At 42.2% G+C, this 13,969-nt stretch overlaps 1 protein-coding gene across 1 annotated transcript in view; it reads right to left on the minus strand.

The window, feature by feature from the left end:
• LOC133245222 (cytochrome P450 4X1) overlaps window positions 1-8,950 on the minus strand; it is a 48,760-nt gene extending 39,810 nt beyond the window's left edge. Inside the window, exon 1 of the mRNA XM_061413170.1 lies at window positions 8,566-8,950. Coding sequence (XP_061269154.1) covers window positions 8,566-8,757 — 192 coding nt within the window. The 5' untranslated portion in view covers window positions 8,758-8,950. The remainder of the gene's footprint in view (window positions 1-8,565) is intronic.
• Window positions 8,951-13,969: the final 5,019 nt, after the last annotated feature.

Genomic DNA, 13,969 nt, shown 5'->3' on the forward strand with positions numbered 1-13,969 from the left:
AGTAGTTGTGGCTCGTGGGTTCTAGAGTGCACGCTCAGTAGTTGTGGAACATGTGGTTAGTTGCCCCACAGCATGAGTATTCTTCCTGGATCAGGGATAGAACCCATGTCCCCTGCATTGGCAGGCAGATTCCCAACCTCTGGGCCACCCAGAGACGCTCCTTAGGGAGGTTTTTTTTTTTTTTTTAATGCATCATAAGGTAATTGATGCAATAATGGATGAAGAATAAGACAGAGCTCTTGGTGTTTGGCAAAACTAATACAATTATGTAAAGTTAAAAAAAAAAAAAAAAGACAGAGCTCTTGGAAATAAAAATCATGACAGTCAAAATTTTTCAACATTTTAGTAGAAATTCTAGGAAGATAAAATCAAGAAGAAAAGATTAAAAAAAAATAGATCTAGAAGGTTTATATCCAACCAATAGGAGTTCCAGAAAGAGAGAAATGGAGAGAGGTGGGGGATGTGTTGAAGAAATTGTAGTATTCACTGTAAATCTCCTGTTCCTAATTCATCATCCTTACCACCTTAATATATACCATAATTAGCACCTGCATTTATTAACCTAAGGGTTTTTCCCCTGGGCATTTGATCCTGCTTTGATGCTTGACTATCAGAGAAAAATTAATAACTTAGGAAGTGAAACCTCCTCCTTTCCAAGTATTGGAATTATGTATTTCCAAACAAAAGTGGAAGACTTATTCAGTGAAAATTATAAATCATGTTGAAAGAAATTTCAAAAGGCATAAAGAGCCTCCTGATGAAAGTGAAAGAGGAGAGTGAAAAAGTTGGCTTAAAACTCAACATTCAGAAAACTGAGATCACGGTATCCGGTCCCATCCCCAAATAGATGGGGAAACAATGGAAACAGTGAGAAACCCAATTTTCTTGGGCTCCAAAATCACTGCAGGTGGTGACTGCAGCCATGAAATTAAAAGATGCTTGCTCCTTGGAAGAAAAGTTATGACCCACCTAGACAACATATTAAAAAGCAGAGACATTACTTTGCCAACAAAGGTCCATCTAGTCAAAGCTATGGTTTTTCCAGTCGTCATGTATGGATATGAGAGTTGGACTATAAAGAAAGCTGAGTGCTGAAGAATTGATGCTTTTTAACTGTGGTGTTGGAGAAGACTCTTGAGAGTCCTTTGGACTTCAAGGAGATCCAACCTGTCAATCAGTCAGTCAGTCCTGAATATTCATTGGAAGGACTGACGCTGAAGCTGAAACTTCAATACTTTGGCCACCTGATGCAAAGAGATGACTCATTTGAAATGACCCTGATGTTGGGAAAGAATGAAGGCGGGAGGAGAAGGGGATGACAGAGGATGAGATAGTTTGATGGCATCACTGAGTTGATGGACATGAGCTTGAGCAAGCTCTGGGAGTTGGTGATGGACAGGAAAGCCTGGCGTGCTGCAGTCCATGGGATCGCAAAGAGTAGGACATGACTGAGCAACTGAATTTACTGAGGTGGAAACATATCCCATGTTTATGGATTGGAAGATTTAAGATGTGAATACTACCCAAAGCAATCTACAGATTCAATGCAATCTCTATCAAAATCCCAATGATGTTTTTGCAGAAATAGAAAAATTCTAGAAAATTCATTCTAAAACTCATGTGGGATAACAAAGGATTGTGCATAGCCCAAACAGTCTTCAATAGGAACAAAGCTGGATGACTCAATGTTTTTTGATTTCAAAATTCACTACAAAAGTATACTAATCAAAACAGTATGGTTCTGGTTTAAAAACAGACATATAGACAAACAGAAAAGGATAGAAAGACCAGAAATAAACCCTTCAAAATATGGTTAAATGATTTATGACAAAGGTGCCAGGACCATTACATGGGAAAATGTGCTGGAAAAATTAGATATTCACATGCAACAGAATGAAGTTGTACCCTTACCTAAAATACAAAAGATAACCCAAAATAGATCAAAGACTTCAGTTTAGTTCAGTTCAGTCACTCAGTCATGTCCTACTCTTTGCAACCCCATGAACCGTAGCACGCCAGGCCTCCCTGTCCATCACCAACTCCTGGAGTTTACCCAAACTCATGTCCATTGAGTTGATGATGCCATCCAACCATCACATCCTCTGTCATCCCCTTCTCTTCCTGCCCTCAATCTTTCCCAGCATCAGGGTTTTTTCAAACGAGTCAGCTCTTCACATCAGGTAGCCAAAGGATTGGAGTTTCAGCTTCAACATCAGTCCTTCCAATGAATATTAAGGACTGGTTGGATCTCCTTGCTGTCCAAGAGAGTCTCAAGAGTCTTCTCTGAGAGAAGACTTAAAACTATAAAATTCTTAAAAGGAAACATAGGACAAAAGCTTCACAATTTTGGATCTGGCAATAATAATCTTGGATATGACATCAAAGGCATAAGCAGCAACAACAAAAAATAAATGGAACTTAATGAAATTAAAAAATTTTTATACATGAAGAGACAGTATCAACAGAGTAAAAAGGCAACCCAAAGATTGAGAGGCAATATTAGCAATCATACATATGGGATTAATAGTTAGAATATATAGAGAACCCCTAAAACTCAACAATAAAAAAACAACCTGATTCAAAATCAACAAAGGACTAAATAGACATTTTTCCAAAGAGGAAATGAAGATGGCCAACAGGTACATGGATGCTCAACATGACTAATCATCAGAGAAATGCAAATCAAAACCACAATGAGAGATCAAGCACCACATGCCTACCAGAATAGCTATCATCAAAAAGAACAAATAACAAATGTTGGCAAGGATATGGAGAAACCCAGAGAGTCCCCATGGCAAGAGGAGTCTGGTGGGCTACAGTCCATGGGGTCACAACGCGTCTGTCATGACTGAGCAACTAAGAACACCACAGCACAGCAAACAGTGTACCCTCACATACTGTTGGTGGGAACTGTAAATTAGTGTAGCAATTGTGAAAAACAGTATGGAAGCTTCTCAAAAAACTAAAAATACAACTACTGTATGACTTTTCCACTCCTGGGTATATAGCCAAAAAAACCCAAAAACACTAATTCAAAAAGATACATGCACTCTGATGTTCATAGTAACATTATTTACAACAGCTAGGGTATGGAGAAGGCAATGGCACCCCACTCCAGTACTCCTGCCTGGAAAATCCCATGGACGGAGGAGCCTGGGAGGCTGCAGTCCATGGGGTTGCTATGAGTCAGACACGACTGAGCACCTTCACTTTCACTTTTCACTTTCATGCATTGGAGGAGGAAATGGCAACCCACTCCAGTGTTCTTGCCTGGAGAATCCCAGGGACAGCGGGGCCTGGCCGGCTGCCGTATATGGGGTCGCACAGAGTGGAACACAACTGAAGTGACTTAGCAGCAGCAGCAGCAGGGTATGGAAGCAACTTGTGTCCATCAACAGAAGAATGGATAAAGATGTGATGTGCATATATATAATGAAATACTACTCAGCCATAAAAAGATGAACTTTTGCCATTTGCAACAGCACAAATGGACTTGGAGGGCATTAAGCAAAGTGAAATAAGTCGGTCAGAGAAAGACAACTATTGTACAATACCATTTAAATGTGGACTCTAAAGAATACAACAAACTAGTGAATAAAACAAAAAAGAAGCAGATTCACAGATATAGAGAAGAAACTAGTGTTTACCAGAGGGGAGAAAAAAAGAGGGGGATGGGAAATATAGGGGTAGGAGGAAAAAAGGGTTATTATGGATTATATGAAATTATATGTATGAAACTTTTGAAAATTGTAAAGCACTACAGAATTTTAAAATTGTAAAGCACCCCTTCATGGATCATTGCCTTGTTGTGGCGAAGGGGCTCATGTAACTCAATGAAACTATGAGCCATGCCATGTAAGGCCACCCAAGGTGGAAGGGTCATAGCAGAAGGTTCTAACAAAACACGATTCACCGGAGGTGGAAATGACAAACCACCTCAATTTACTTGCCATTGAGAACTTCATAAATTGTATATAAAGGACAAAAAGATATAACCCCAAAAGATGAATGTTCCCAGGTCCGAAGTTGTCCAATATGCTACTGGGGAAGAGTGGAGGAGAACTACTATTAGCACCAAAAAGAATGAAGTGGCTGGGCCAAAATGGAAACAACACTCAGTTGTGGATTTGTCTGGTGATGAAAGTATTGCATAGGAACCTGGAATGTTAGGTAAATTACCATGGATCAAGGTAAATTGGACATGATCAAGCAGGAGATGGTAAGAATAAACATCGACATCTTAGGAATCAGTGAACTAAAATGGATGGGAATGGGTGAATTTAATTCAGACCATTATATCTATTACTGTGGGCAGGAATCCTGTAGAAGAAATGGAATAGCTCTCAAATCAACAAAAGAGTCCAATGCAGTAGTTGGGTGCAACTTCAAACATGACAGAATGATCTGGGTTCATTTCCAAGGCAAACCAATCAACATCACAGTAACCCAAGTCTATGCCCCTACCAACGATGCTGAAGAAGCTGAAGATGATCAGTTCTATGATGACCTAGAAGACCTCCTAGAACTAACACCAAAATAAGATGTTCTATTCATCATTGGCAATTGGAATGCAAAAGTAGGAAGTCAAGAGATAACTGGAATAACAGGCAAGTTTGGCCTTGGAGAACAAAATGAAGCAAGGCAAAGGGTAACTGAATTCTGTCAAGAGAATGCATTGGTCATAGCAAATGTCCTTTTTCAATGACACAAGAGACAACTTTATACATGAACATCACCAAATGGCTAATATGAAAATCAAATTGATTACACTCTTTGTAGCTGAAGATGGAGAAGCTGTATACAGTCAGCAAAAACAAAACTTGGAGCTGACTGTAGCTCAGATCATCAGCTTCTCATAGCAAAATTCAGGCTTAAACGAAAAAACGTGGGGAAAACCACTAGGACAGCCAGGTATGATTTAAATCAAATCCCCTATGAACATGCAGTGGAGGTAATGAATAGATTCAAGGGATTAGAACTTGTAAACAGTGTGCTTGAAGAATTATGGATGAAGGTCCATAATATTGTACAGGAAGCAGTGAACAAAACCATCTCAAAGATAAAGAAAAGCAAGAAGGCAAAGTGGTTATCTTAGGAGGCCTTACAAATAGCTAAAAAAAGAAGAGACGTGGAACGCGAGGGAGAAAGGGAAAGGTATACCCAATTAAATGCAGATTTCCAAAGAACAGCATGGAGGGACAAGAAGGCCTTCTTCAGTGAACAGTGTATAAAACTAGCAAAAAACAACAGAAGGGGAAGACTAGACATCTATTCAGGGAAATTGGAGATATCAAGGGGACTTTTTGCCCAAAGATGGGCACAATAAAGGACAGAGACGGTAGAGACCTTATAGACACTGAAGAGATCAAGAAGAAGTGGAAAGAATACACAGAAGAGCTGTATAAAAAAGATACAGATGGACTGGGTGACTATGATGGTATAGTCGGCCACCCAGAGCCAGACATTCTGGAGAGTAAAAGTCAAGTGGGCCTTAGGAAGCTCTGCTGTTAATAAAGCTAGTAGATGTGATGGAATTTCAGCAGAACTATTCAAAATCCTAAAGGATGATGCCATTAAGGTGTTGCATTCAATATGTCAGCAAATCTGGAAGACCCAGCAGTGGCCACAGGACTGGAAAAGTTCAATCCTCATTCCAATTCCCAAGAAGGGTAGTACTAAAGAATGTGCTAACCATCAGACAATTACACTCATCTCCTATGCTAGTAAAGTCATGTTTAAAATCTTGTATGCTAGGCTTCAGCATTATGCAAACCAAGAACTTCCAGATGTCTGAGGTGGATTTAGAAAAGGAAGAGGAACCAGAGATCAAATTGCCAGCATTTGCTGGATCATAGAGAACACTAGGGAATTAAAAAAAAAAAAAAATCTACCTCTGTGTGATTGACTATGCCAAAACCTTTGACTGTGTGGATCATAATAAACTGTGGAAAGCTCTTAAAGAAATGGGAATACCAGACCATCTTACCTATTTCCTGAGAAACCTATATGCAGGTCAAGAAGCAACCTGTATGCAAAAGCAAACCTTGTATGAAACAACTGATTGGTTCAGGATTGAGAAAGGAATACAGCAGGGCTGTCTGCTGTCACCTGTTGGTTTAATCTACATGCTGAGCACATCATGAAAAATGTCAGGCTGGATGAGTTACGAGCTGGAATCAAGATAGGCAGGAGAAATATCAACAACTTCAGATATGCGGATGATACCACTCTAATGGTAGAAAGCGAAGAGGAACTAAAGAACCTCTTGATGAGTGTGAAGGATGAGAGTGAAAAAGAGCCAGCTTAAAACTAAATGTTAAAAAAAACTCCTAAGATCATGACATCTGGCCCCATTAACTCATGGCAAATAGAAGGGGAAAAGGTGGAAGTAGTGACAGATTTCCTCTTCTTGGGCTCTAAAATCACTGAGGATAGTGACTGCAGCCATGAAATCAGATGTTTGCATCTTGGCAAGAAAGCTATGACAAACCTAGACGGTGTGTTGAAAAGCAGAGACATTACTCTGCTGAGAAAGGTCCTTTTAGTCAAGGCTATGGTCTTCCCAGTGGTCATGTACAGTTGTGAGAGCTGGACTGTAAAGAAGACGGAGAGCCAAAGAATTGAAGCCTTTGAACTATGGTGCTGGAGAAGACTCCTAAGAGTCCCTTGGACAGCAAGGAGATCAAACCAGTCAATCTTAAGGGAAATCAACCCTGAATACTCATTGGAAGGATGTTGAAGCTGAAACTCTAGTATTTTGCTCATTTAATGTGAACAGCTGACTCATTGGAAAAGTCCCTGATGTTGTGAAAGATGGAGGGCAGGAGAAGATGGCGTCAGAGGGTGAGATGGCTGGATGGCATCACCAATGCAATGGACATGAACTTGGGCAAACTTTGGAGAGAGTGACGGACACAACAACTGGTGTGTTGCAGTCCATGGGGTTGCAAAGAGTCAGACACGACTGGGTAACTGAACAACAACAATGGATTATATGAAATCATATGTATGTAACTTCTGAAAATTGTAAAGCACTATAGAATTTAAAGAATCTTTCTTTCAGTAAAACTTTTTAAGTTAAAAAAAAAGAACAAAAGACTTAAATAGACATTTCTCCAAGTAAGATATACAAATGGAAATAAGCACATGAAAAGATGTTCAGCGATGCATTAGGGATCATTGCTGCTGCTGCTGCTAAGTTGCTTCAGTCGTGTCCGACTCTGTGCGACCCCATAGACAGCAGCCTACCAGGCCCTGCTGTCCCTGGGATTCTCCAGGCAAGAACACTGGAGTGGGTTGCCATTTCCTCCTCCAATGCGATCATTAGGGAAATGCAAATCAAAATTATGAGATACTACCTCACATCCACTAGGATGGCTGCCATTCAAAAAAAGAACAGAAAACAACAAGTTTTGGCAAGAATGTTGAGAAACTGGAACTCCTGTGCACTTCTGGTGAAAATGTAAAATGGTATTGCCACTGTGGAAAACAGTACAGTGGTTCCTCAAAAAACTAAAAATAGAATTACCATATGATCCAGCAATTCCATTTCTGTACATTTACCCAAAAGAATTGAAAGCAAGGTCTCAAAGAGATATTTGTACACTCATGTTCACAACTGCTAAAATGTGGAAACAACCCAAGCATCCGCCAGCGAATGAATGGATAAAGAAAATGTGGTATATAAATACAATAGGATATTATTCAGCCTTAAAAAGGAAGGAAATTCTGACATATGCTATGATATGGATGATGTGATATGACTGGGAATTTGTGTGCCAATGCAGGGGACAACGGTTTGATCCCTGGTCTGGGAAGATTTCACTTGCTGCGGGGCAGCTAAACCCCCGTGCCACAACTACTGAGCCCAGGCGCAGCAACTACGGAAGCCCCCAGGCCCTAGAGCTCTTGGTTTGTGACAAGAAAAGCCACCGCAATCAGAAGTCTGTGCAGGGTACAACTAGAGAGGAGCCCCTGCTCACTGCAAATAGAAAAAGCCTATGCACATCAGTGAAGACCCAGCACAGCCAAAAATAAAGAAATAATAAATTTAAAAAAATTTAAATAAAAAAACATGTTCTTTAGACTATTTTTTAGCAATGTATGTGGAAGGCTTTTAAAAACGCGTACATAAATCCAAGAGATGAGCGAAGCAATTTAGACAGACCTGAATTACACCACAGCTTTCTTTTTCCATATTGTCTCTTTACATATCCCCCCTCCAACTCCCACCCCACCTAAATATCCCTTCTAGTGGCATGCATTGGAGAAGGAAATGGCAACCCGCTCCAGTGTTCTTGCCTGGAGAATCCCAGGGAAGGTGGAGCCTGATGGGCTGCCGTCTATGGGGTCGCACAGAGTCGGACACGACTGAAGCGACTTAGTAGCAGCAGCAGCAGCAGTGGCTCTAGGGTGTTTCATGGAGTAATGTAAATGCGGGAGCCACAGGCTGGCAGGAGAGGTCGGTGCAGGACTGAGGGATGGGAGGAAAAGAAGGAAGCAGCCGCTTCTCTGCGCCATCGGATTTCCAGCATCCTCCTTCACCCCTCCCTCCGATGTGTCTACCTTGCTATGCCCGTAGAGCCAGTGAGTGGGGGGCGAGGGGAAGAGGCGCAGGTCTCGGAGCAGCCTCTGCCTCTGCAGGTAGAGCTTGATGGCCTGCAGCAGCCCTAGGGCCAAGCAGAACACCAACGTCAGGTACAAGGGCCTTGCCCAGTGCGTCTCAAGCCAGGAGGACTCCATCCAGGATGACTCCATCGCTTTGCGCTACGAGGACTGACTTACCGGCGGGGAGCTTTGTGTAGCCGCTCTTGCGGGAGGATCCACCCACTCACTCCAGGGCAAAGCCCGCCCACTGTTTCTCTGTGCCCTCCCGCAAGATCCCCGCTCCCTCACCCTGCTTCCCTCTCTGATCGCCAAGGGTGCTAAGGAAGAGCCGTGGGAGGGGAAGTTCCCGCTTAGGGGGAGGAAGCAGGCACGAGTTCCCGGATTTCTTGCCCTTTATCAATGGATGCAAACCTGCATTCAGGACGACTTCTCATGGAGTGTCATAGTTCATGTGTGACAGCTTTCAGTCACAGAAGATCTGAATTTTAGGTTTTGAAATAATGCCAAAGCTAACGTCGTTGGTTTTCCTCTTTGCCACAAAGCATTTATAAACTGCGCTGAAAAAGAGAACTTGTTCCCCACTGAAATGCTATCAAAACCCACAAGAGTCTGGGGGCTGGTAATGCGTGAGTAGGATTATTAACCTTATATAGGTACCCTGTCCAGTGGTGTGCTAGTAATGTCTTACAGCTGGTTCTCACTCTGATTACTGGTGCTTGCCAGTGTCCAGCAAGTCCTATTTCAAGTCTGCCAGCAGAGGACCCTGAACACTGAGTTGGGAAGAGATGCAAAGTTGCTACCATCATATAGTATTTCCACCACACAGATTCAGATGGGGCCAGTTACAGGATTTGTAGATCCAGGTGCAAGATGAAAATGTGGGGTTTCTTGTTAAAACTTTATTAAAAATTTCAAGATGATGACAGCAGAGCATTAAACCAAGCACACACCCTTTTGAGTGCAGGGCTTAGATCTCAGGCCCATGAAGCCAGCCCTGGATACAAGAGACAGCAGTTCAGTTCAGTCGCGTCTGACTCTTTGTGACCCAATGGACTGCAGGACGCCAGGCTTCCCTGTCCATCACCAACTCCCAGAGCTTACTCAAACTCATGTCCATTGAGTCAGTGATGCCATCCAACCATGTCATCCTCTGTTGTCCCCTTCTCCTCCTGCCTTCAATCATTCCCAGCCTCAGGGTCTTTTCAAATGAGTCAACTCTTCGCATGAGGTGGCCAAAGGATTGGAGTTTCAGCTTCAGCATCAGTCCTTCCAACGAACACCCAGGACTGATCTCCTTTAGGATGGACTGGTTGGATCTCCTTGCAGTCCAAAGGACTCTCAGGAGTCTTCTCCAACACCACAGTTCAAAAGCATCAATTCTTCGGTGCTCAGCTTTCTTTTTAGTCCAACTCTCACATCCATACATGACCACTGGAAAAACCATAGCTTTGACTAGACAGACCTTTGTTGGCAAAGTAATGTCTTTGCTTTATAATATGCTGTCTAGGTTGGTCATAACTTTTCTTCCAAGGAACAAGCATCTTTTAATTTCATGGCTGCAGTGATTTTGGAGCCCCCCAAAATAGTCTGTCACTGTTTCCATTGTTTCCCCATCTATTTGCCATGAAGTGATAGTACCAGATGCCATGATCTTAGTTTTCTGAATGTTGAGCTTTAAGCCAACTTTTTGACTCTCTTTTTTCACTTTCAAGAGACATAATTATTAATAATCTCAAAAGCATAGACAATAGTATAGTAAAATTTTAAAAGTATGCGTTTTAAATACATATTAATCATCAGATATGGGCTTCATTGGTGGTTCAAAATCCACCTGCCAATGTAGGAGAGGCAGGTTTGATCCCTGGGTTGGGAAGATGCCCTGGAGAAGGAAACGGCAATCCTCTCCAGTATTCTTGCTTGGGAAATGCCATGGATAGAAGTGCCTGGTGGGCTACAATCCATGGGGTTGCAAAGAGTCAAACACAACTGGGCGACTAACACAATGACAACAGCAAAACCATCAGGTGGTGAACTTGGATTCAAGAGGCCTAATTTCTCAAGCTGCTGTTCCTCACATCTAGCCTTCTTTTATACATACATTTATTTATGTTTAGCATAATAATGAATAAATAAACATTCATTTATTTATGCTAAAACATAAATAAATGTAAGGTGTTGGATTCACAGCCCAGAATAATAAACCCAGTCTCTGCTGCAACTCCCTACTCCCCTCTCCTCAGTACCGCCCACTCCTCAGGCTCCCACCCCGTCTCTGGAGCCAGGTTTTACTTGGCAAGGTAAGGGTTAGGACAGACTCCAGTGAAGGCAATTTCACCTGGACCGAGTGCCGGCCCCTCAGATCCATTGTGCACCACACATGAAATGTTTCAGTTGCCTCTTCTCAGACCTTACCACCTCCTGCCTATCTCTGTCTCTCAACTAGAGACTGCTATTTAACAGTGTATCAGAATCTTCTGGTTTACAGTCTCTCCTGGGAGATTCATGGCATTTTTATTTTTCCGATTCTTTCTCTGTGTCCTGCTCTTTCCCTAGATCATGGTAAGTGTACGGTGGCCTTCATAAGACTGCATCACAGTGGTCTGGCTGAAGACCTCAGATTCACACCTAGGTCCTGGGTTGTCTCAGCTTTGTGAGATCTAGTCTGGTCCTTGGGTTGGTGAACTTCTAGTTAGTTCTCTCAGCAGGGTCAGCGCCTGAGGACACCTTAGCTGACCCAGTCCCACCCAGGCTCTTGCTGGAAGTGTTAGCTCTCTGAGACCTGGCCAGCCTATTTTCTGCATTCCATGTCCTTCCTTGCAGAACAAAGGAACTTTGGGCTTTTTACCAATATACCCTAAGAGGCATGAGGGTGCTAGCTCAGGCCTTCTTTCTCCTTCACTGCCATTTTCATTCTGCTTCCTCCCAAAAAGGAACTCTTGTGCTATCAACTTTTCTGTCATCTATCCAAAACTTGCCTTCCCTTGATTTTAGCCTAGATGGGAGAAATCAGTTACTCTCCTGACCACTGGCTTCCTGACCTCTGCTCATTCTTTCCCCAGCGCAGTAGGTTGGAAGAGGTGGCTTCTCCACAACCTCCATTTCATGTAGGAACAACTTTCCTTATGATATTGCCTGCGTTCTGTCTACCTCCAATTGAGAGTGAAGATCTACCATTCACTCCAAAAGTGGGGAAATAGAGAAATTTAGAAATTTATTCTGGCTAAAGACTGGCTTTCCATACTTACTGCCACTCAAAAATCCCATTTGGGGGGAGCAGTCCCTTCCTTCTCTTGGCATTCTTATGCAAATAGCCACTGAATTAAATTTCCTCAGCTGCACTACACGGGACAGAGGTCATTGAAAAAGCCCCAGCAACACAGATAATGATGCTTGGCAGGTCCAAGTAAGTAAGGACTTCAGGCTTTACCTAGGACATAAGAGTCCACTGAAGGGATTTAAGATGGAAAGTTACATGGATTAGGTAGTAGAGCTCTCTGATGACTGTTTGGATGAAAATAGGTAAATATTTATTGTGTGCTTACTAAGTGCCAGGTACTATTCTAAAGTGATTTAGAAGTAGTAGCTTATTTAATTATCAAATTAAAAATTTGAGATTGGTATTAGCATTTTACATATCCTCATTTTATGTATACAGAACCTGGGACACAGACAGATTATGCAATTTGCCCAAGGACACTAGAGGGTAAGGAGGCAATCTCAAGAATTCAGGTCTCAGGATCTTAACATTTATGGGGGCAAATTATATGTGTATATGAAGGATATGGGTTTCCCAGGTGGCTCAGTGGTAAAGAATCCTCCTGCCAATGCAAGAGACACAAGAGATGCAGGTTCAATCCCTGGGTCAAGAAGATGCTCTGGAGAAGGAAATGGCAACCCACTCCAATGCCCTTGCCTGGTAAGTCCCATGGACAGGAGCCTGGTGGGCTCTAGTCCATGAGGCTGTGAGAGTTGGACACAACTTAGGGGCTAAACGACTAAAATAGAGGGATATAGGACCTGAACTAGAAGAATGGTTCAAATGCTATTGTTGTGTTCAGGTAAGATGTGAAAATGGCCTGAACTGCCAGTATCATGGGACAGAGAGGCAGAATGAGTAGGAGAAATACTGATGTATTTTTTATGGGAATTGGTAACTGACTGGATGTGGGCACAGTAGGGAAGAAATCTAGGATGATCCTTATGTTTCTGTTCTTGAGATAGACAAAGCAAGAAGAATTAATATTCCGTAACATCCCTCTTCCCGGACAGCCCCCAATCCTTGTCCCGTGTGTCTTGTGCTCTTCTCAAACTCGTCTTCAAGATTCACTGCCTCTATAAATGCTTCTCTAACCAGCCCCAGCCCATGGGAATCTATCCTGTGAATAATCAACACATTCAATTTTATTTTTATTTATTTTTTTATTTGTCTTCATTGCTGCATGCAGACTTTCTCTAGTTGCAGTGAGCAAGGTCTACTCTTCAGGCTTTTCATAGGCTTTTCATTGCAGTGGCTTGTTGTGGAGGACAGGCTCTAGGTACATGGGCTTCAGTAGTTGTAGCACACGGGCTCAGTAGTTGTGTCTCTCAGGCTCTAGAGTGTGGGCTCAGTAGTTGTGGTGCACAACCCCACAGCTCCACACCATGTGGAATCTTCCTGGACCAGGGATTGCACCCATGTCCCCTTCATTGGCAAGTGGATTCCCATCCACTGTACCACCAGGGACGTCCCAACACATTTTTATAGCTCTCATTTGACACTTTGCTCATGCTTTCATTTATTATTCATATCACAATCACCAATCTTATGCAGCCTCATTATGTATGTCTCATTATGTACCTCTTTATATATGCAACTTGCTTTCCTAATTAGGTTTTGAAACTCTATAGTGGTTCAAATATTGTTTTTTTCATCTCTTGGATTCTCTTAGAGCCCGACTTTGGGCTAGACACACAGTAGATGTTTTCAAAATAGTTCTTTAATTCACTTGAACTAAGGAGACATGTGGGAGGGAGGGGGAGATTTAGGAAAGAGCAGAATGAGGAATATAGAATAATGATCTCCAAAACAAATGGAAGACAAAGAACTGGAGACTTCCCAGGTCAAATAGTTTGTATACTAAGAGAATAAGCATAACATAGGGAGTAGGGAAGGGAGTTAAGAAGAGGAAGAATAAATTAAAATGACAGTTATTTTCATGACAGGGAGCCTGGTGCTTGTTCATAACAGACATGGCATTGCAAAGTGCTAAGAGAGGGGTAATAAGAGAAAAAATAGGTCCAGGGCATTGGGGCATTGAATAGAATGAATGAGCTGGTGGGATGTGGCTCAGAAACTTCGTAGATGGATATTTTCATGAAAATA

Source organism: Bos javanicus, chromosome 3, assembly GCF_032452875.1.
Source record: "Bos javanicus breed banteng chromosome 3, ARS-OSU_banteng_1.0, whole genome shotgun sequence".
Taxonomy (NCBI): Eukaryota; Metazoa; Chordata; class Mammalia; order Artiodactyla; family Bovidae; genus Bos; species Bos javanicus.